An 18,422-nucleotide genomic window follows, 5' to 3' on the forward strand; every position below is an offset into this window, starting at 1 on the left:
GTATAAGAAGTATAATTTTATTTTTATTAAATTAATTTTACCGTCACGTCTACAACTCATTTTCCAGACATAATCGAGATTGCACTGATTACGTGAGAGTAATCTGACAGAGAAGGGGATGGGGCTTTGCTGTACCATAAGTATAAATTAACCATTTCTTGGGTGATCTGTGTCTACACAATGACAAATTAATGAAAAATTAAGGTAGAATGAATGTTAAATTTTAAATTAACTTAGTTCCAGGATTGCATCTAAGGAATTTATAGTAATTTGGCCTTTTTAACAGTAAAAGTAACTAATGTGGTGAAACATTAGTACTGCTATCAGTAGATTAATGGTTAAATCATCACATTTAAACTGGTTGAATTATAGGAAATCTGAGTGATATTTTGCAACCATAACTTTATGTAACCTATTATTTATTTCATTTATAGTGGTTTCTACTGAAGAGTAAAGACACTATCTTAGTTGGTTTTGCTTTTCATGTGCTTATTGTTAGAACATAATTACAATTTTTTGATGGCCCCCAAACATTTTGAAAATGCCCCTATTTTTGAGACCGTGGGGGCCAAAATTGCCCCCAAAATATTTTGTTAATTTCATACCCTGTCCTCCGCTGGGATTTATTTTTTAAATTAAGAAGCTTTTTATACACTATTGTGTCTTATTTACATTCAACGTCTAATAGTCAATTTCTTTTCATTGTGAATTTAAAAAATGGTCAGTGGGTCACCTGGCACCCCATCTGGAGCCATATTTGGCCCACTCCTATTGAGTATCACTGCTCTAAAACAATCATCCATCAATTGGCACATGCGCTGTTACTCAAAATTCCGACATTTCCGACAGCCCACAAAGGCAGCAAAGGGGCCGACAGTCTGTGCTCAAACTTACAAAAGCCCCTTTGTCATTTTTCTGTTTTACTCCTCCTTCATATTCCTTTTTCATCTTTTCTTCTTCATGACTGTGAGACAGACCTAAAAACCGACACAGTCACCTCCTAAACTGTCCAAACCGACTCACGCCAGATTTGTCACATCTCTGGGATTTACTGTTAGAAAGAGCACGTTAAAACACGTTAAACGTTAGCGTCCACAATTAGCTTTTTTTGTGTAGAAATGAGCTATAGCCTACTGAAATCTGACCATAAAACGCATTACGTTTTTTCACATTGAGGCTTTATGTCTGTAGTTTAGACTACATTATGCTTAAACCCACCCTTGTCTTATGCTTGTTACTTCAATGTGCTGGGCTTCTTGTTTTACAATAATTAGATTTATTCGGTTTAAAAACAGACTAGAGAAGAAGGCAGGAGGAGGAGGGATTACTCTGCTCCAAAACTTTTTCGTCCAGTTTCCATTAGCTGGAGGAGGGCGACGAAGAGGAGGGGGGAGGCAGGACATTCCTCTCATACTGCAGCCCAGGCAGGGTGAGCTTCCTGCCACTTCTCCTGTAACGTTACCGCTTCTTTTTTAATACGGTTAAACATGAAAGTTACGGGGAAGGACGAAGACTTTGTGGCCGCTAACAAGCTCCTTTTCCCGGAGCAAGGAATAAAACTCACCGCGAGAGCCTCCATTGACCGGCGGCAGCGAGTGTTGTTGTAGAGGCAGATTTTGTGCAGCCAGAGGAGCCGCTTCACTCTCGCAGGAAAGGGGAAAAATAACACACAGAGGGATGTTTCGCTGAGTTGAAGGACCGGGAAAGTAAACGGAAGAAGCTCCATAGAAAGGTAAAACTGTGTGTTTACGAACATATAACGTTAGCTCAGTTAGGAAGTTAAAAGGTTACCGACAGTACACTGGCCCACGCGTGTGCCTTAAGTGAAAACTTTGAAGGGCAATAAAAAGAGATGTCACAGAGAAAACTCTGTGTTCCAGTAGGATGTCATATTTCTTTTGTACCATTAAGGCAACCAGAAGAAAAAGTTGCTTAAGAAAACGGCTGCGCTTCTGCAACTACCTAACCTTCATGTCAGTCACACTGCTTCCACAGCCCACTCCACTCTGTGATGGGTGCTGTGAGTTAATGACTTAAGTATTTTCTTCAAATGCCGGTAACTGAAGCCTGGATAGTGTGAAGTGTAGCTGGGTGTATCCTATCATCCCTGTCTATGATGTTTCTATTAGCTGCTTTTTCAGCTTCAAGTTTGGATTTTCCAGTGTGGGTACCCCACATGAGGTAGCCTACTTGAAGTGGTTCCAGGGGGGTCCTTAGGGACATGGAAAATCATTTAAGTTGTCACTGGTGTTGCAAACACAAGGTTTCCCTGAGAATGTTCATGTGCTCACTGTAATCTACTTAACTGGAGATTTCTATCACTGTGTTCACATGGTTCACAGTAACACGATTTTATCTGACAGGCTGGTTACAAAGGTTTGGTCTATACTGCAACATGTTGATGAGTTGGTTAGTGCAGCATCCAGTTTACCACATCAGGTGACCTTCGACCCGAAGACAAAGTAATCAATACCACTGGTTAGGAGAGACAGAAATTCCATGTCTCTGTTTGTTAATTGCACATATGACATTTAAATTTGGAGAAATATTCTTTGTACTGTGATTTTTGGTGAAAAAATTACACAAATTGATAATTGAGGGCACCAAAAGTTTCAATGTGACAAAATAAAGGAAAATATAGATATAAATTTAGTGTGGTATTCAGACTGGTGTGTAGAGGTTGATTTATGAAATTCAGACAGTGGTGTAGTGGTAGTTGATGAGGTGGGTGTGCTACTACGTAGATGGGTACGTTACTGAAGAGGAAGTGGTTATATTCTCCCATATCTTCCAATGGCTTTGTAGCTGATACTGTAAACAGGGTTACCACAGTCATGGAAAACCTGAAAAAGTCATGGATTTAGTAAAAAATCATTGAAAGTTTTGGAAAAGTCTTGGAATTTTGATGCGTACTGAAATTGTCACTGTAATCTTCTGTGGATAACCATCCATGTAATATAACATAACAGCAAATTTATTTTCTGTAGCTTTTGGCGTACCATAGCTCCAATATGTGATTCCTTCATGTATGCCAGCTAGCTGTAATTATGTCTGAATAAAGATTGAATCTTACATGTTTAAAAATGTGGAGCAAGTGAAGCAAAAATATATTTTTGGGTCATTGAAAAGTCATGGAAAAGCTTTAAAATTTTGTCCATAAAATGTTTAGGAGCCCTGTGTAAACAGCCAGAAAAAGAGATGGGTATACCTGCATATACCCTCCAGTACACCCCTGGTTTATATTCAGTGACCAAAAGAGACTTTACTGGCCTGAAATCACGACACCAAGTGATAGAGCTTGTGTGACAATGAGGGACGCCTATGATATATTTCATTAATAATAAGGGAAATTTTCCTGGTAGTTTGCTGTCTGATAGCTACACTAACAGTGTTTATTTACTGGCCTGTCCTGGTCATGATGGTTATAAGAGAAATGACATAAGATGTTTTCATGTAACATAAGGTGAGAATACATGGAGTTCTCTCTTTTGGACCCTGTCTTTATAACTTATTAAACAGAAAGACATACAATACACATAACGCAAGACAGATTGTACGTGGGAACGTCAGTTAAGGCAGGTATTTTCTCAATAAGCACCATGGTTACTGTGGGGAAGAAATTCCAGATTCAACCTTTAAAAGTTCAGGTTCAAGTTGATTTCCCCAGCTCCATGCTGCCAAAGTTAGGGTGCAGTTTTAAAGGGAAATTTCAGTTTATTTCAACCTGTCTCCTATCGTCCTAAATTTGTTTCAAGTGACTAGTGACATAAAAATAATAGTTAGCATGTTGGCCATTAGCCTAGATACAGCAGGGGCGCATAGTAGCGTCAGACCTGTTAAAACGTAAGTGAACGGGCATACTTCAAGTGCAAAGTTAGTCCACTAAACAAGCTTTTTTTTCCACAAAGACCGCCTCATATCGTTAGGATGAATGTCAGAGAACATATAGAAAACGACATGTAAACGTGTTGTCTTACCTTACCGGTGTGGTGCCATGTTTGTTTACCATTTAGCTCTGCTTTCCAAAGCGCTGGGGACATTCCGAGATTCCCATTCTGAAGTAAGGGAGGCTGGTCACATGAGACTACAGTTGGCATACATGGTACACTGCTGACTATTTACTAAATTTTACCATAGGTTTTTAGCACTAATGCTAAAGAGCTAATCTGTTAGCATTACTACTGACTGACCATTATTGGCTGTGCAAGTGAGTACAACTGTGATATCTTATTAGAGCACACAGGCTGCAGACTTTATGAGTTTTTATTTAAATAAATGTTGCAAAGCATGCATTTTATTAGGAATCTCTATCTGTCCGCAGCTAATTTCACAAACTACTGAACCAACAAGCCTAATATTTTGTATGCATATTTATAACTGTGTGCTGAAAGATCTTGTGTGGTTGCGGGTATTCACATTTGTTGACAAACCTGTTTTATTTATTGTTTGATAATCCCTCACTCCTCGGCTTAAAACAATAAGTTTTACCTAGTCTGTTGCAGATGATGTCGGCCTTCATCCTGGCTCGAAAACTGACATCCATGAAAAAGTTTGGCCTCATTTTGAACTGGAGCATCTGTAGATTAATTCCATACTCGATATATTATGATCCACTAAAGTTAGGCGCAATATGAGATTAATAAATCACAATTTATTTTTTAATCGTCGCCACAATCCTGACTGTAAGGGAGCTGTGAGAAACGATTCCAGCAGGCGTAACTGCAACACATTCCAGCCGCCATTGCTGTGACACACCAGGAGCATTTCAGAAGAGTGTTTTGCCTTCTTGATTTTGTTGATTTGGTCATTTTTCCTTGATATTTGTGGTTCTACCATAAGAAAGTAAATTGGTGGGTTTCTTTTTTGTCTGTTTTGGGCACAGCAAGTTAGGGCCTGGTGGAAGTCCTATGCTACCCACACATTAAAGAATAAAAAATACTGTAATAATAGAATTGTGATCCAGACATTGGCAAGTATCTTATAGTGATGGGATTTCAAAAAGGTTTTCTAAAAGTGATTAAGTCATAATTGCATTTATTCTCATGAAGGATATAATGCCACATTTTAGAGGGCGGTTGCTATGTAAGTATGTATGTAAGTTTTACAGCATTTGTCCCTTAGTCTTTGACAGTGTTCTGCGCTTCTTCATTGGCCCCTCAAGAGTCTCCCTGTATTTCCATGTAGGAAATATTTTAGTGTGAATGAAAACCCTGCAGATTAGAGACCAAAGGGCCCACTGGGTTTGACTCAGAGCCTAGAAATTCCTCTCACTGCTGTGCTTCTCTGTGATATAAACACTCCTCACTCTACTTTTACCACTTTCCTCCAGCCCCTGCCTCTCCCCCTCTTGTTTTCTTGCTTCCCCCTCTCCGTTTCTATAACTTCCTGTCATCTGCTCTGCCCATTTTATTTTTTGTCTGCCTTGCTGACTTAACTAAATCTCACAGTGGACAGAATGGGACTGATGGGACAAACTTTTGAATATCATAGCATTCAGGGATGTGCACTGCATTTAGTTGAAAAGCCAGGAAATATCACATGATTGTACTAACCTTTTGAAAAATAGTCCAATCGCTTGTGGTGGTTTTCTTTCAAGTTAGTTTTCCCCAATTTAAAGGACCATTAGGAAGCAAAGTCTGAAAGTTGCTCTGATTAATTCACGGAAAGTTGTGGAAGGTAAAGTCACATTCATGTGTGGGAAGCTTGGCAGCAGCAACAACATTCAGGTTTCCATAATCCCTCTGAAGAACAGCCAGTGAAGGCTGTTATGACTTTCACAGCATACCTCCTAATGTGTATGTTCTGAACTAACACAAGATGGACACAGGAAGTGGAGTGCTGTGGGGACCGCAGCTCCCCTTAAAATCAGGCATGATAAAAGCCATTAGATAATAAAAGAGTTTAGACTTAATGTTTAATAGTGTTTCCTCCTTTTTACTGGTATATAAACGGTGTAGTCTATTGTTTTTTTGGTGGGAATGAGTTATTAGAGTTTTTCAATCTGGTAATTTTAAGCATTTCCATCTTTTCAGATCAGTTTTTGATACTAAGTGATTTGACAGGTAGCAGGTTTGAGCTTTTCTGTCATGTGCGATCAAATTGAGATGTTTTTGGAGTGTTAAGAATTTTTCAGTGTCCCTTGGAATCAAAAGCCCCTTTTACACTGCCTGTTCAAGGCAGAAATATTTTGTATGTTTTGTATGTAAGGTATGATCGTGGAATAGGAGGACAGAGTTGTCTTGCCTCTGAGCAAGGAACGAAATGAAATGATGCCTGTATAAATGGGACAGCCAGCAGGATGTGATCATGGGCGGCATGGGCGTGATGTTTTGATTATGTGTTATGCACGTGACCCACCACGGGAGATTTAAAAGGGAGCTAGTAGCAGCTAGCAGCTAAGAAGAACAGCGTCTGAAAATGTCCGCAAATTGGGAAAACAATGGGGTCCGGGAGCTCCTCACCATCTGAGCAGAGGATGAAATCACCCGCCAACAGCAACGGTAAATGATTGTTATTGTGTTGTAAGTGCTGCTGACGTGTGTGCTATGTGTCACACCAGATGTCACCACTGTTGTGTAACATGTCAGACCCATTATGCCTCTTTTGATTCCATGAGGCTGGGATGCTATCTAAAATGACACACTGGAGTGGCATGATGCCGCCATTGTTTGGTTCTGTGTAAAAATGCAAATGTGGCATAAATATGGGACTTTGAGCTGCTCTGTTGTGTGTAAAAAGGGTAAAATTAACCAAAAAGGTCAGGGTCACTGTTCATCCTGTCAGACAGACCCCCGGAGAGAGTTTAATCCAGTCAGCTACAATCAGAGTACATAATGTATAACATAACTTCAAATACTGCCACTGTACAGTGACAGTCATGACTCATTTGTACATTATGATATGTAAAGTATAAACTTAGCTTAGTAAAGAGCAGCATCGTAGAAGTGCTATTTGCAGATTTTGATGGCAAAAACTTTGACACTCATTTGCAGACATATCAGTAGTCCAGCATCACAGCTGTCTCTGCACGCTATAGTCTATTTACTTTTGTCTGTCACTCAGCACTACGTCATGTTTTGTTACTTTGATAGGTTGTAGGTGTATCCAGTTGTGTCCAGAGGCATTTTGGTCTATGGGTGTTAAAAATGCCCCTTGGAAATCATAAGTGAACTGAGAGGTTCAGGGCTCAATTGCATTTGAAATTTGGTCTAGCAATGTCAGGCTATTGGACCAGTGCATTTCTAGCAATGTTCTAGAGGAGCTGATAATTGAATTTTGCACACTGAAAAGCATGAATAAGCAAGATGGACAATAAAGATGTAAAAGAAGATAAGTGAATATTGTTCAGAAAAATTATAGCCATACTTTGTTGACACAAAGGTTGCTGGTTTGAATCTACAGGTAATTCCCTCAGCATTGACCGTCAGTGCGGCTTCTAATCAGCTAAGCCAAAGCTGCTCGGTAAAGAAGTATTAAACTGTACTGGGCAGCACCCAGGACCTGAATATGAAGCTGGGTGTTTCCTGAAAGAGAAAGTAGAAAGCAACTGAACTTTCCCTGGAGAAGAATGTTTTTTATTGTCAGAGCAGCCTCATTAACTAAATATGTGGCGGGACGAGATCTTCATCCTTCCCGTTGTGTTGAATTTTGGGAGCTTTCTAGTTGAACCTGATTTCTGCCTCTTTTATCGGTCAGTCCAAATACCTGAGGTTGGGTTCCTATCTGTGTAATTTTGTAATTACACCACCCAGTTTGACTCATATCTGTGTTTCTACTTGCTTCTGTCACTTCGTCACTACGTCAATAATGAAGACTCTGCACTCATCTTGACGTCATTTGTTACTGCACTCTGAGAATGTTCCTACTTAAAACTTCTTGCGTATTTCTGTACATGTTTATTATCACGTCATTATCACGTTACCAGACCCCTAGAGCCTTAAAAGAACATTTTGATTTAACCTCAATTTAATATTCCTGATTATTATGTCTATATCATAGCATCTTGTTGACATTTTTTCACCACGGTTAATAGAATAATGTCGGTTTTCAAAATGTGGTTTGTTGCCAGAAATACCAGTTTAGTCTCCATATCCCAAACAGTGCAAGCACTGAAAATATGCCTGTGACTCTGGACTAATCATGTAAGAATTAGTGGGATTAGAGAATAGAAGGGATATTTTTATGCCTCTGCACCAGTGTCAGCCATGGCTGGAGGCATTGTTTTCAGGTTTTCTGTTTGTTCTAATGTATGTAGCCTACATCCCATTCTTATGAATGTAGTATCTTAAGAACGCCTTGAGGGAATTTCCTGAAATTTGCAACAAACGTCCAGTTGGACTCAATGATGAACTGCAGCGTTTCCCACAGAATTGAACTGTATGTGTTTGAGGGGGCACAACAGTGGTGGGCCACCACAAATAAATGAATTTGTGGGGAAACCCTGAACTGACTAGACTTTGGTGGAAGGCCAAAGGTCACTGTGACCTCCGTCCTATTCTCATGTATGTGATATTTCAGGAACACCTTTAGGCACAAACATCCCCTGGACTCAAGGACGAACTGATAAGAATTTGGTGGTCAAAGGTCACTGGTTCTCAACCAGGGGTCCTTGAGGAAGTTCCAGGGGGCGGGGCTTTAACAATAGGGAATAGTTTATTTTCACTATTTTATTCACTGCAGAAGTGAGCCCAATGTGAGTAAAAATTAAAAGACTGACTATTCAAATCAAAGGTTTCTCTTTCTCCATGCTTATTTCAACTGAAGGTGACAACTATCTTAATAATATCTGCAACCAGTGTCGTCTGGGAACCACTGGTCAAGGTCACTGTAGCGTTACAGAATACATTTTTGGCCATAACTAAAGAACTCATATGCTGATTATGGTAAAACTTCACACAAAAGTTTAATAGGATGTAGTGATAAAGTGATGACATTTTACATTCAAAAGGTCAAAGGTAAACTTCACTGTGACATCATAATGTTCTGCAAAAACACTTGATGACACTGATCTTGGGTGCCCACCTTGAAACTATGATAATTTTATATATCCTCTATGCTGCTGGGGGGGAATTTGTGCGAAGCACCCACGTTTTAGAATATGTAGCCTCTTTGCAGCAACATCCATATTTGAAGCATTGTTCCCTGTTATTGTGACATTTGAGTCTGGCAGAGGCATACAACCTCGAGGTGGTAATACTAGTCTAATTCAAGCAAGTAATGGAGCATATTGCTAATACAAACTGAACACTGGTTGCATGTGAAGATGTTGTTTACAATGTCAGTGAGATGAGCTATAAATTTTAACTATAAATAAATTCTGATATAGCCTGACTGCCGCTGGAGTTGTAAGACTAATACAAAGAACTTGAGGCAGCTTGGGAAAAAAGAAATGCAGTTCTGCAGTTTAGCGGGTGTGCTTTGGTTTGTGAACACAATGAAGAAAAAGATGCAGAGGTGAAGTGTTTAAACAGGTCACAGAAGCCTTGTACAGATTGGGCAAACCTCCAACATGAATTGAAGCTGATCCAGGGCCATTTTCCTCTGTCACTGTCCCACTGACATACAGAGAGAACTGTGCCTGTTACATGAATAACACTGCAGTAGCTTTGACTACTGTATGTGCCTAGATGACAGTATACATAGGAACTGCAGGTCATGTGACTTGTCCCATGTTTTCCTGTCATGTCTGAATCAGCTGTCTGTGTCATCATGTTAAGGTTTGGTGACTGTCTCAAACACATGTCTAGACACTGTGTACTGCGGCAGATCACAGCATAGGAGACATGAAGAGACTAAAAAGTTGTGAGTCAGCACAAGAGTGCCTATACCTCCTTTTGTTGAACTGTTGAATGCCCTCCATCCAAGATGAAAAAAACACAAGGACAGTATTTGCTTAAGGAAATTCTCTACAGTGTAAAAAAGCTGAGGGGAAACTCATATTCTGCCTCCAACGTATCTTTTTATAATCACAGAGAAGAAGAAGACGGAGGAAAAGATTACCTAAGAGTGCACCCTGTTGTTGTTTAAAGTCACAATCAGTGAAAGGGGAAGTAACAGTCTGGAGTATTTATACCATTGACGGTTGGCAGAGTAAATGCTGGTAAAGCAGTTACACTAGAACGCAGGTATGAGGGAGTGGCTCAGGGCTGAACGGTTGCCAGATCCACCTGTCTCTACCTCCCGGCCCCACCTGTTGGAATGAGGGAAAGGGGAGGGGGGTGTGGGAAAATGGAAAGAGAGGTGCGCCGCCTCAAATCTGTACAAAGCAGGTAGATGTTCGGTGAGAAACACAGTAACAGACAAACATTGGAGTACTTCCTAGTTTTTTACTCAGGAGTTTATTTTGGGAGAAGATACAATTTTTTTTGAGGAAAACACACAGGTAGGAGCATTTATAAAAACTTCTGAGCCAGTTTTTCACTTGTGATTCTAAAAGAGAACATCAGGATAAGAGCAGAAATCAGGTTTATGCTGTGAAGAGGAAAACAAGGTGGGAGGCGTTATTTAGTTTGGGGTTATCTAGGATGTTATTTATCTAAGGTCTTCATGGGAAGGAAATGAAAAAGCCCTAAATTAAGTGGTTTGGTCTGTGAAGAGGAGATAAAAACAATATGCATAATGCATTTCAACTTCAGCTTTCACTTAAGACAGAACTTTGTGCTTTCCTGCAGTACTGTTCTTTTCCAGCAAAAACAAGAGGACATTAACACCTTGAACTCAATTCAAGTGTTCATAGTTATGACGCTCTAAAATCCTGCTTGATTTCAGTACATTCACTTCATCTTGTTGCATCTGTTGTTACTGGGATATTTCCTCTCCCATTCCTTCTTTGTCTATTTTCTAATTCATAAATTGAAACTTTTTCATGAGCAGTCAGCAATATGTTCTCAGTTTGAGTGTCTGTTAAAAGACAAGAATGAAAATCTACAAAGTTTTGAACAGGAACAAGAACAACCGAATAATAAGCCAAAGATTAAATGAGTGATGACCAAAGAATGTGGCAGTGTGGAAAAGCATGTGTATACTTGCAAGTAAAGACTGCCAAACAACTGACATTGGTTTTACATATTAGATTCTGAATAATGCTTACCATACACAAGAAGACTTTGAAAAGACTTTAAGACTTAAGTCTGACACCCTTTCACATCTAGCAACAATGGGAGTACTTAGTCACACATTATTAAAATGTAAGAAAGACTGGGGATCTTGCAGGGTCACTATTTGCAAAACTACAACTAGATTCCTTTGAAAATTATTTCCCATCTTGCTCCTGTTATATTTCTTAAAGAGATGTTGGTGTAATATTATAACATGTTAATAATTCCTTATGTATCTGCAAAAACACAAGATAAAAGGTATCATATGTTGACAGTATTCTTATTTTCGGCATCACTTTAATCCATAAACATGAACTATATTTGTGTAAAAACTTTTCATTTTGGTTTTTGTCACCTCAACTCGCCACCAGTCTCAGTTGGTTAGCAACACTATTTGAAAAAGAACATGAGAATGAGAGGCTGACCACCTAAAAAATTAAGTTTTCTCACTAAAGGTAGAGCACTGTGGTGGATCAGATACACATTGAAATAAACATGGACTCTTGGTCACTTCACCAGTTTCTTCTTTTTCTACAGTCCAAGAGCACCAAGACTTGTTCACCTTCTTGCGCCTCCCCAGAGTCCCCTCCATGTTTACAGTCCACCCAGTTTGCTACTTCTTGTTTGGTGCTGAAGAGAGAGCACCCATTGGTTGTTAGCAAAGTTCATGTCATTTAACTTCAGTATTTACATGAGCCTAAAAACTAAGACTAAAAACTTGTGACAGTATTATATAGGTTTTGTCCAAACTCTAAGACAAGACGAAACTGATTAAGACAGGCTGGAATGAGTGTTCTGACCACCTTACACCAAACGACTGAGATCACAGGAGCGCCCACCAACTGAGGTAAAATTTTCATGATTTTATTTTGACACTGAATTTTTTTCTCTAACAGTAAAATTGCTTGAAAAGTCATTTGGTGTAAGGGCGGCATTAATAAAGTAAGTAAACTTAAACTTACGTTGCATGCCAGTTCGTAGTGTCAGAGTTTAGAGTTACAGAGTTCAGTCTTCATGCCCACCAAAGTCCATCCTTTAGAAGTATACTTCCACAGGATTAATGTTCTTCCGTTGGTTGGATTACGGAGACCATATTTGAGACCAGTGTAGATCCCTTTTAAACTCAAAATCAATGCTGGTTCAACCCTGGTTGAGCCCTCAGTGTGAAAGGGGTATTTGCTGCTCTGATCTCCTTTGTCAGTGTGTTTCTGGCCTGGCTGTATAGGATCCTGTTCCCACTTCTGTAGGCCTTCTCCTTGGCTGGACCAAGCTGCTTGAGTTTAGCTGTAAACCAGGGTTTATGTACATTTTTGTACATGTAGAAGGAAAGCTGATATAAGATGTCAGAGACTTCATCCAGGTCTGTAGCAGCAGCATCAAAAACAATCCAGTCAGTGCAGTGAAAGCAGACCTGTAACTCCAGCTTTGCCTCGTTGGTCCATCACCTCACAGAGCGATATCGGTACCCTTTAATGTATATCTATCCCTGCTGGAAACAGGACCTTCACTATTTGGATTGGGACTGGCACAATATCAGATTTACACTATATGATTACCTCGGCCAAAGAGTTCACGATACAGATATTATTGTGGGATCTAAAGAAAATTTGAAACATAAAAAAGTTATCAGTCACATTCATCTTTAATTTTGTTTATTGTGTGTTTTGTATCTTTTTTTTGTCTTGAATTACAATCAAATTATGAGTATAGGGATATTATCATTGTGTATTAGTAACATAATATCAATATTCTATTTTTAAATATCACAGTTATCATCAATACTGGTCTATCAAGACACCCCTAATTTGAATCAAACATTCATTCATTCATACATTCATTCATTTTCCGTAACTGCTTATCCTGTTGGGGGGTCACAGAAGGCTGGAGCCTATCCTAGCTGACATTGTCAAGAGTGTCAAGTCAACAATTAACCTAACCTGCATGTCTTTGGACTGTGGGAGGAAGCCGGAGAACCCCGACCTCTTGGTTCAAACCCCCAACCCCAGGTTTAAAGCGGTAATCCTTTTGCTGAGATGATTATGCTACCACTGCACCACCGTGACATCTGAATCAAGCATCTCATGCAAAATAAGACAAGCTGAATTCAGTAGTCTACAGCTGTAATTTCAATTTACCCAAAAGCCTAATGTTAAATCAACATTTATGTATATAGAAATATTGGTTGCCCTTAACCCTAACCCGTGTTCTCCAATCAGGGCCAAAAAACTTGATCTTGGATGTTCCTTATAATACTCAGACAGGATTGTATAACTCTGAAAAGTTATCAATCAGCGACAACTGATTTTTATCTTTCATCTTGACGGTCACAAGGTTAACAGTAGAAATACAGTGTTCATGTTACAAAGTAATGCTGTGCAATGCACGTCACATTGCAGCAAAAGTGGAGCATGTTTCAACTTTTTTGCAGCGTGACTCAACATTGTTTCGACAGAGCGCCCTGTGTTGGCACCCTGCTGTGTCGTAGGGATGGCTCCACTAAAATAGAACTGGAGAAATTGATTTTTTTCATACATGACTTCAGAGTATTACTACAAGTAGAAAGGCTGTGGCTGCTTAACAGTAAACTAAATGTTTTCCCAAGAGCCCATCTCAAATTTAAGCTACAGCCATGGAGTAAAGATAGTGATGCACTGTTATATATCTCATAAATATGAATATTTAAAAATTTACATCATTTAAGTGTGAAACAGTCTTTATGAATTGTTTACCTGTTCAAGGTTTAATTGCATGAAGCAAGAAAAGGTGCATGTTATTGTTGTTCCCTGCATCTTAAGTTCATGCCATAGTGATCTGAACAAGCCTCATCTCCTCTGTAACAGATTCAGTTTAAGGGTTTAGAGGAGATATAGCAATCATGAGCCCCTTTTAAACAGAGATTTTGTAATACTGCTGTAAAGAAGATCACCAGCTGTGCTTTTTTTGCCAGGGGTCAGTATGACTCTCAGTATGACCCCTCTACCTCTGCTGCTGGTTTACTAGCCTAACAATAGCCCCCCATGTTTGTACATTTTGTACAGAACGACAAGATGGAATAATGGTGCCTTAAACAGCACCTGACAGTATAACAGGCTTTGGACTGTGGCATCCCGACACTGAGTATGTCTGTGAGGTTGTTGGACTGTCCTTTTTGTAGCGGCACATTCTGAGTGTAAACTTTGCAATATAAATTGTGCTTGAATTTGGTCACATTGTCAGAAGCAGTATGTCCTACATCTCGGTGCAGGACAGCGCCCCAGTGTCTGGTATAAATATAATAAAAACTGTGTACTGAGTTCCAACTGTACAACCCTCCAAAGTAGGAAGTAAATTCTAGTTCACATCACATTTCAGTCAGTATAAAACTAGTCAGATACAGCATGTTGTACATACTCCCAAAGAAAGCAGTGATAGCGGCATGAATATGGATTTCTTCAAATCGCTGTTGAAAGTCTTCTCAGTGTGTCTCCACACTGTGACCTCTTCATGCATAAGTACACCCAGGCAGAAATGCAGGTTACATTCACAAACACACACTGTGGGTGTCAGCATAGTATATCATGACAAATGTATAGATACAGGAACCTTGAGACGTTGGTTGCTGAGTAAACTGTTTATATGAAAGGGAGTGTGGAGACACAGGGGGGTCAGTGGGGGAGGGGATGCAGAGAAAGTAATACATCTGGAAGTTAGTATTTTTTTCCTTTAGAAGAGGACATGGATTAGGTCTGTTGTCATACTGATGTCAGGATGTTTCATGTCACCCCAACTTCTACACTTGGATTTTGCAATATGTCAAATAGACCGTATGTAAGACATACACGAATGTACCAGTGACACCCATGAACCCTTTGTGATGGAAGACGTACCACGGGGAACCATTTTGGGTTATTGTCACTAAGGTGCTCTTTTATGATATGTATTAATGGTTATTATGTTACGAATGTGGTCACAGGGTACAAAATAGCACAGAAATCAAAAACAGATGGACACAAGATGAGAAAAAGCAGAAGAGGGAAAGAGAAACAAATGACTAAAAAAAAGAAAGAGGCAGTGACCAATGGATAAAGAGGTGTGGTGGTGTGATTTGTCAAGAGCAGAAGAGTTGCAATCCTCTCCCACTGCTCTGTTTAGAAGCAAACATGCAATCACAGACCTTCAAACTGTGTTATGTGTCTTGCTAACAGCAGGTGGCCATAACATAAAGCTGTAGAATTATCCAGGGGACTTGTGTGTTTCAGTGTTGAGTAACATTAAGTTTAGGTATCATTAAAAAAAAAGTTTGAGGGGGGAAAATGTTCCTGGAACGGCAGCTCTTCCGACTTTGCAGCTCCATTGTGCAGCCTGAAGTGACACCAGTTGAAAGCTAATGCTTGCTGAGCTTCCTTCAGATCACAGTCAGTGTGTTTACATGCACTGCACTAATCTGGTTACCATAAACGCATATTTTATTCATACAGCACGTCAGTATTCCGATTTCTCCTCTACCCCAACTGTATTTTGGAAGCGTGGCTCTCTGATTTTAACAGAAATATTGAGAGAGGACGCACCTTCCCTCTGTCTTTGGTTTTTTAGTGTGTCAGACTGACAGCATTGTGAGGACAACAGGTAGAGACACTGAGCACAGCTCGTCCTTCCATCAGTGTCTGAATTTAAAGTTGAATGTTCAGCAGTGGAAACTGACTTGTTAGACTTCTGCAGGCTACTTAGTGTGTGTTTCGATTTCAGTCGGTCATTGCATGCAGTTATTTATCTAAGATGAATAAAACCACACTTATTTCCTCTGCAGAGTGTTTGGCTCCTGCTGACACCAACCAGTGCCTTTACACCTTGGAGTGCCTTGAGGACCTGCTGAGCCTGCAGGGAGGCCAGATTCTGGAGTTGAGCCACCTGCCACCACCAGGCTACAACTGCCTAAAACTGGCCCACCTCCACCCACAACAACATCATCCTCCTCATCTTCCTGCTTACCCTCACCAAGTCCCACCCTGGCCTGCCGGTGGGCCGTCCACAGCATCACAACATGAGCAGCTGTTGCCGCTGAAGCTGCTGGGGGAGCGCAGTGAGAGCAGCCATACAGGTAGGTATGAGAGGGGGAAAGCTTGTGAGATTTGCAAAAGTAAGTCGGATAAGGGAAACAGATAAGGAGGAAGACAGGCAGGAAGTAAAGTGGGGAGTCAGAGATAGATATGTTAGAGAGGAAGAGGGGAGGTAAGCAAGTAAATAGAGTGACAGAGAGGAGAGGAGAAGAGAGGAAGGGCAGAAGTTGTGTTAGGACAAGTCATATGGCAGAGAATATTTAAAAATCCATGCAGATGCATTGTTAAACCAAGGGCACAAAAAACAAACCAGCCGCTCAGTTTAGCAGTCTGTGTGAAACAATTTATAAACAGTGCACACAGTTCACTTACCTGTACACACAGTTTAAAGGAACAGTTTGTAAGATTTAGGGAGATTTACTGGCATTGAGTGGTGACGATTTCAGATTGCAACCAGCTGAAACTTCTCCCGATTAGAATTCCTACAGACTTTATTCTTTGGGAGGTTTTGGGAGCCAAATTATTGGCAGAGGTTTTTTATCATTTTGTTTATCACTTGACATGCACAAAGGCGTACATGCACATGTGCATGCGAATGGTTTCACACTTTTCCTCTGATCAACAGGTGGAGGTTACGTGCCCCGAATCAAACTTTGTTTCTTAACAAGAAAACTCAACAGGGCACCTTTTAATAATCAAGACTAAAAGACTTTTCACAGTCAGTATATTTACAAGACATTAGAGAAATTCGATTTATTGTGTTAGTCTGACCAAAACCAGAATTTTAAAATAAATGCCAACCAGTTAGTCCGACTGAAATCATACCAAATCGAATTTCTCAAAGGCGGACTAACACACCCAGATAATACGATTAGGAGTCAAATTACTCCAGCATGTATGCAGTCAATTGGACCCAAACTGGCTTAGTCGCTTTGCACATGCTCCACAGTTTCCGCCCCGGGCTTTGACGCCGAAGTTGAATAGCATTAAATGGCTACAAAAAAAGTGTACAACACGTACAGAATGTTCAGAGCTGTAAACCTGTCCACCATGGTACCAGTTTGTTGCGAGCTAACCGTAGTGAACTTGTTGGTCAATTGTTTGGTCTGTGACGTAATAGTTCAACTGGCTCAAGGTCCAATACTAACAAGCTGAAAGGAGGCATATTGCCACCTTTCATAGCAGCGTCGGACCTACTTCGGTAAATAAATCGATTCCTTTCCCGTGCTGGTATACTTACTCTACTCTGATTGGAGACGACAGATGTTCAAGTATTCTAGTTGTCTGACACCAATGGCTAATTTATGCTTTCATTCACTGGATATAAATAACAAATGACATCACCTTACCAGCATACTATCTAACCTCCCTAACATTTTATTTTGAAGGACTGAGGTCCACTTCAGAAGTCTTATCATTCACATGAGCTCAACTTGACTCAGCACAACCCAAATATTTTTTTCCCCTTACAATTTATTATACTATGCGCTTGGTAAATCGGTCTGTGCACTCTAAATTTGTTCTAAATTTATTTGCTTTGTTGATTTTTTTCCTACCACATGACCTCTGGCAGGCTTTATAGTATTTTAGGATACAGCACATAAACAGGGCCGCTTTAGAGTTGTTGGAACGCTTTTTTTTTCACCTTTCACATCAGTCTTTGTGCCAAGATAGGCTAGACACATCCCAGACCAGTTTCTATACTGGATGCATGGAGCCTGAACTGGTATCAATGTCAGACTTTGCCACCAGCATTCTGGATTCACTAAATAGATTACACAGAGGAAATTACTGCAAAGAATGAAGTCATGGCATCTCATCCTGTCTCAGCTTTCTTTATATTCTGTTGTTTTTGCTATTCTTCTCTGTTGTCCTGTCACCCTGCTGCTAGCTGTCTGTGCAGAGAGCGAGTCAAAGAGAGAAGATTTTGGGGATGAACTGCAGGAAATGGCAGTTGAAGTATGTTGGAGAGAGTATACATCTACAGCCTACAGGGCTGGGTAGTGGAAAAACCATAAACATCAGGAGCCAGATGTATAAAACCGTTGATTCACAACTTAAACTGTGTGTATGCACACCTGATTCTGTTAAATAAATCGTGGCATTGGGCACATGTGCAGGATCATCATTTCTACACCCACAGTTAGCCATAAATGGATGTAGAAATGCCCTTAAACATCCATTTGCATAGTGATACTTGTACTATAGTAAGGTATTGATGTTGAGCCATTTGGTCATATAACATGAAGGCTAGAGATTATTAAAATATATTTAGGAAGTAGAGGAACAA

The 18,422-nt window shown here is 40.0% G+C and overlaps 1 protein-coding gene across 3 annotated transcripts in view; it reads left to right on the forward strand.

Moving 5' to 3' along the window:
- Positions 1-1,349: 1,349 nt before the first annotated feature.
- Positions 1,350-18,422, forward strand: part of amot (angiomotin) — a 50,591-nt gene continuing 33,518 nt past the window's right edge. The window contains exons 1-3 of one of the 3 annotated variants that reach the window (XM_049591342.1): positions 1,350-1,732; positions 15,883-16,173; positions 18,024-18,091. In XM_049591342.1, coding sequence (XP_049447299.1) covers positions 18,080-18,091 — 12 coding nt within the window. In that variant the 5' untranslated portion in view covers positions 1,350-1,732; positions 15,883-16,173; positions 18,024-18,079. The remainder of the gene's footprint in view (positions 1,733-15,882; positions 16,174-18,023; positions 18,092-18,422) is intronic. The other 2 variants (XM_049591343.1, XM_049591344.1) reach the window with 2 other exon arrangements.

The sequence above is a fragment of the Epinephelus fuscoguttatus genome, linkage group LG12 (genome assembly GCF_011397635.1).
Source record: "Epinephelus fuscoguttatus linkage group LG12, E.fuscoguttatus.final_Chr_v1".
NCBI classification, from domain to species: domain Eukaryota; kingdom Metazoa; phylum Chordata; class Actinopteri; order Perciformes; family Serranidae; genus Epinephelus; species Epinephelus fuscoguttatus.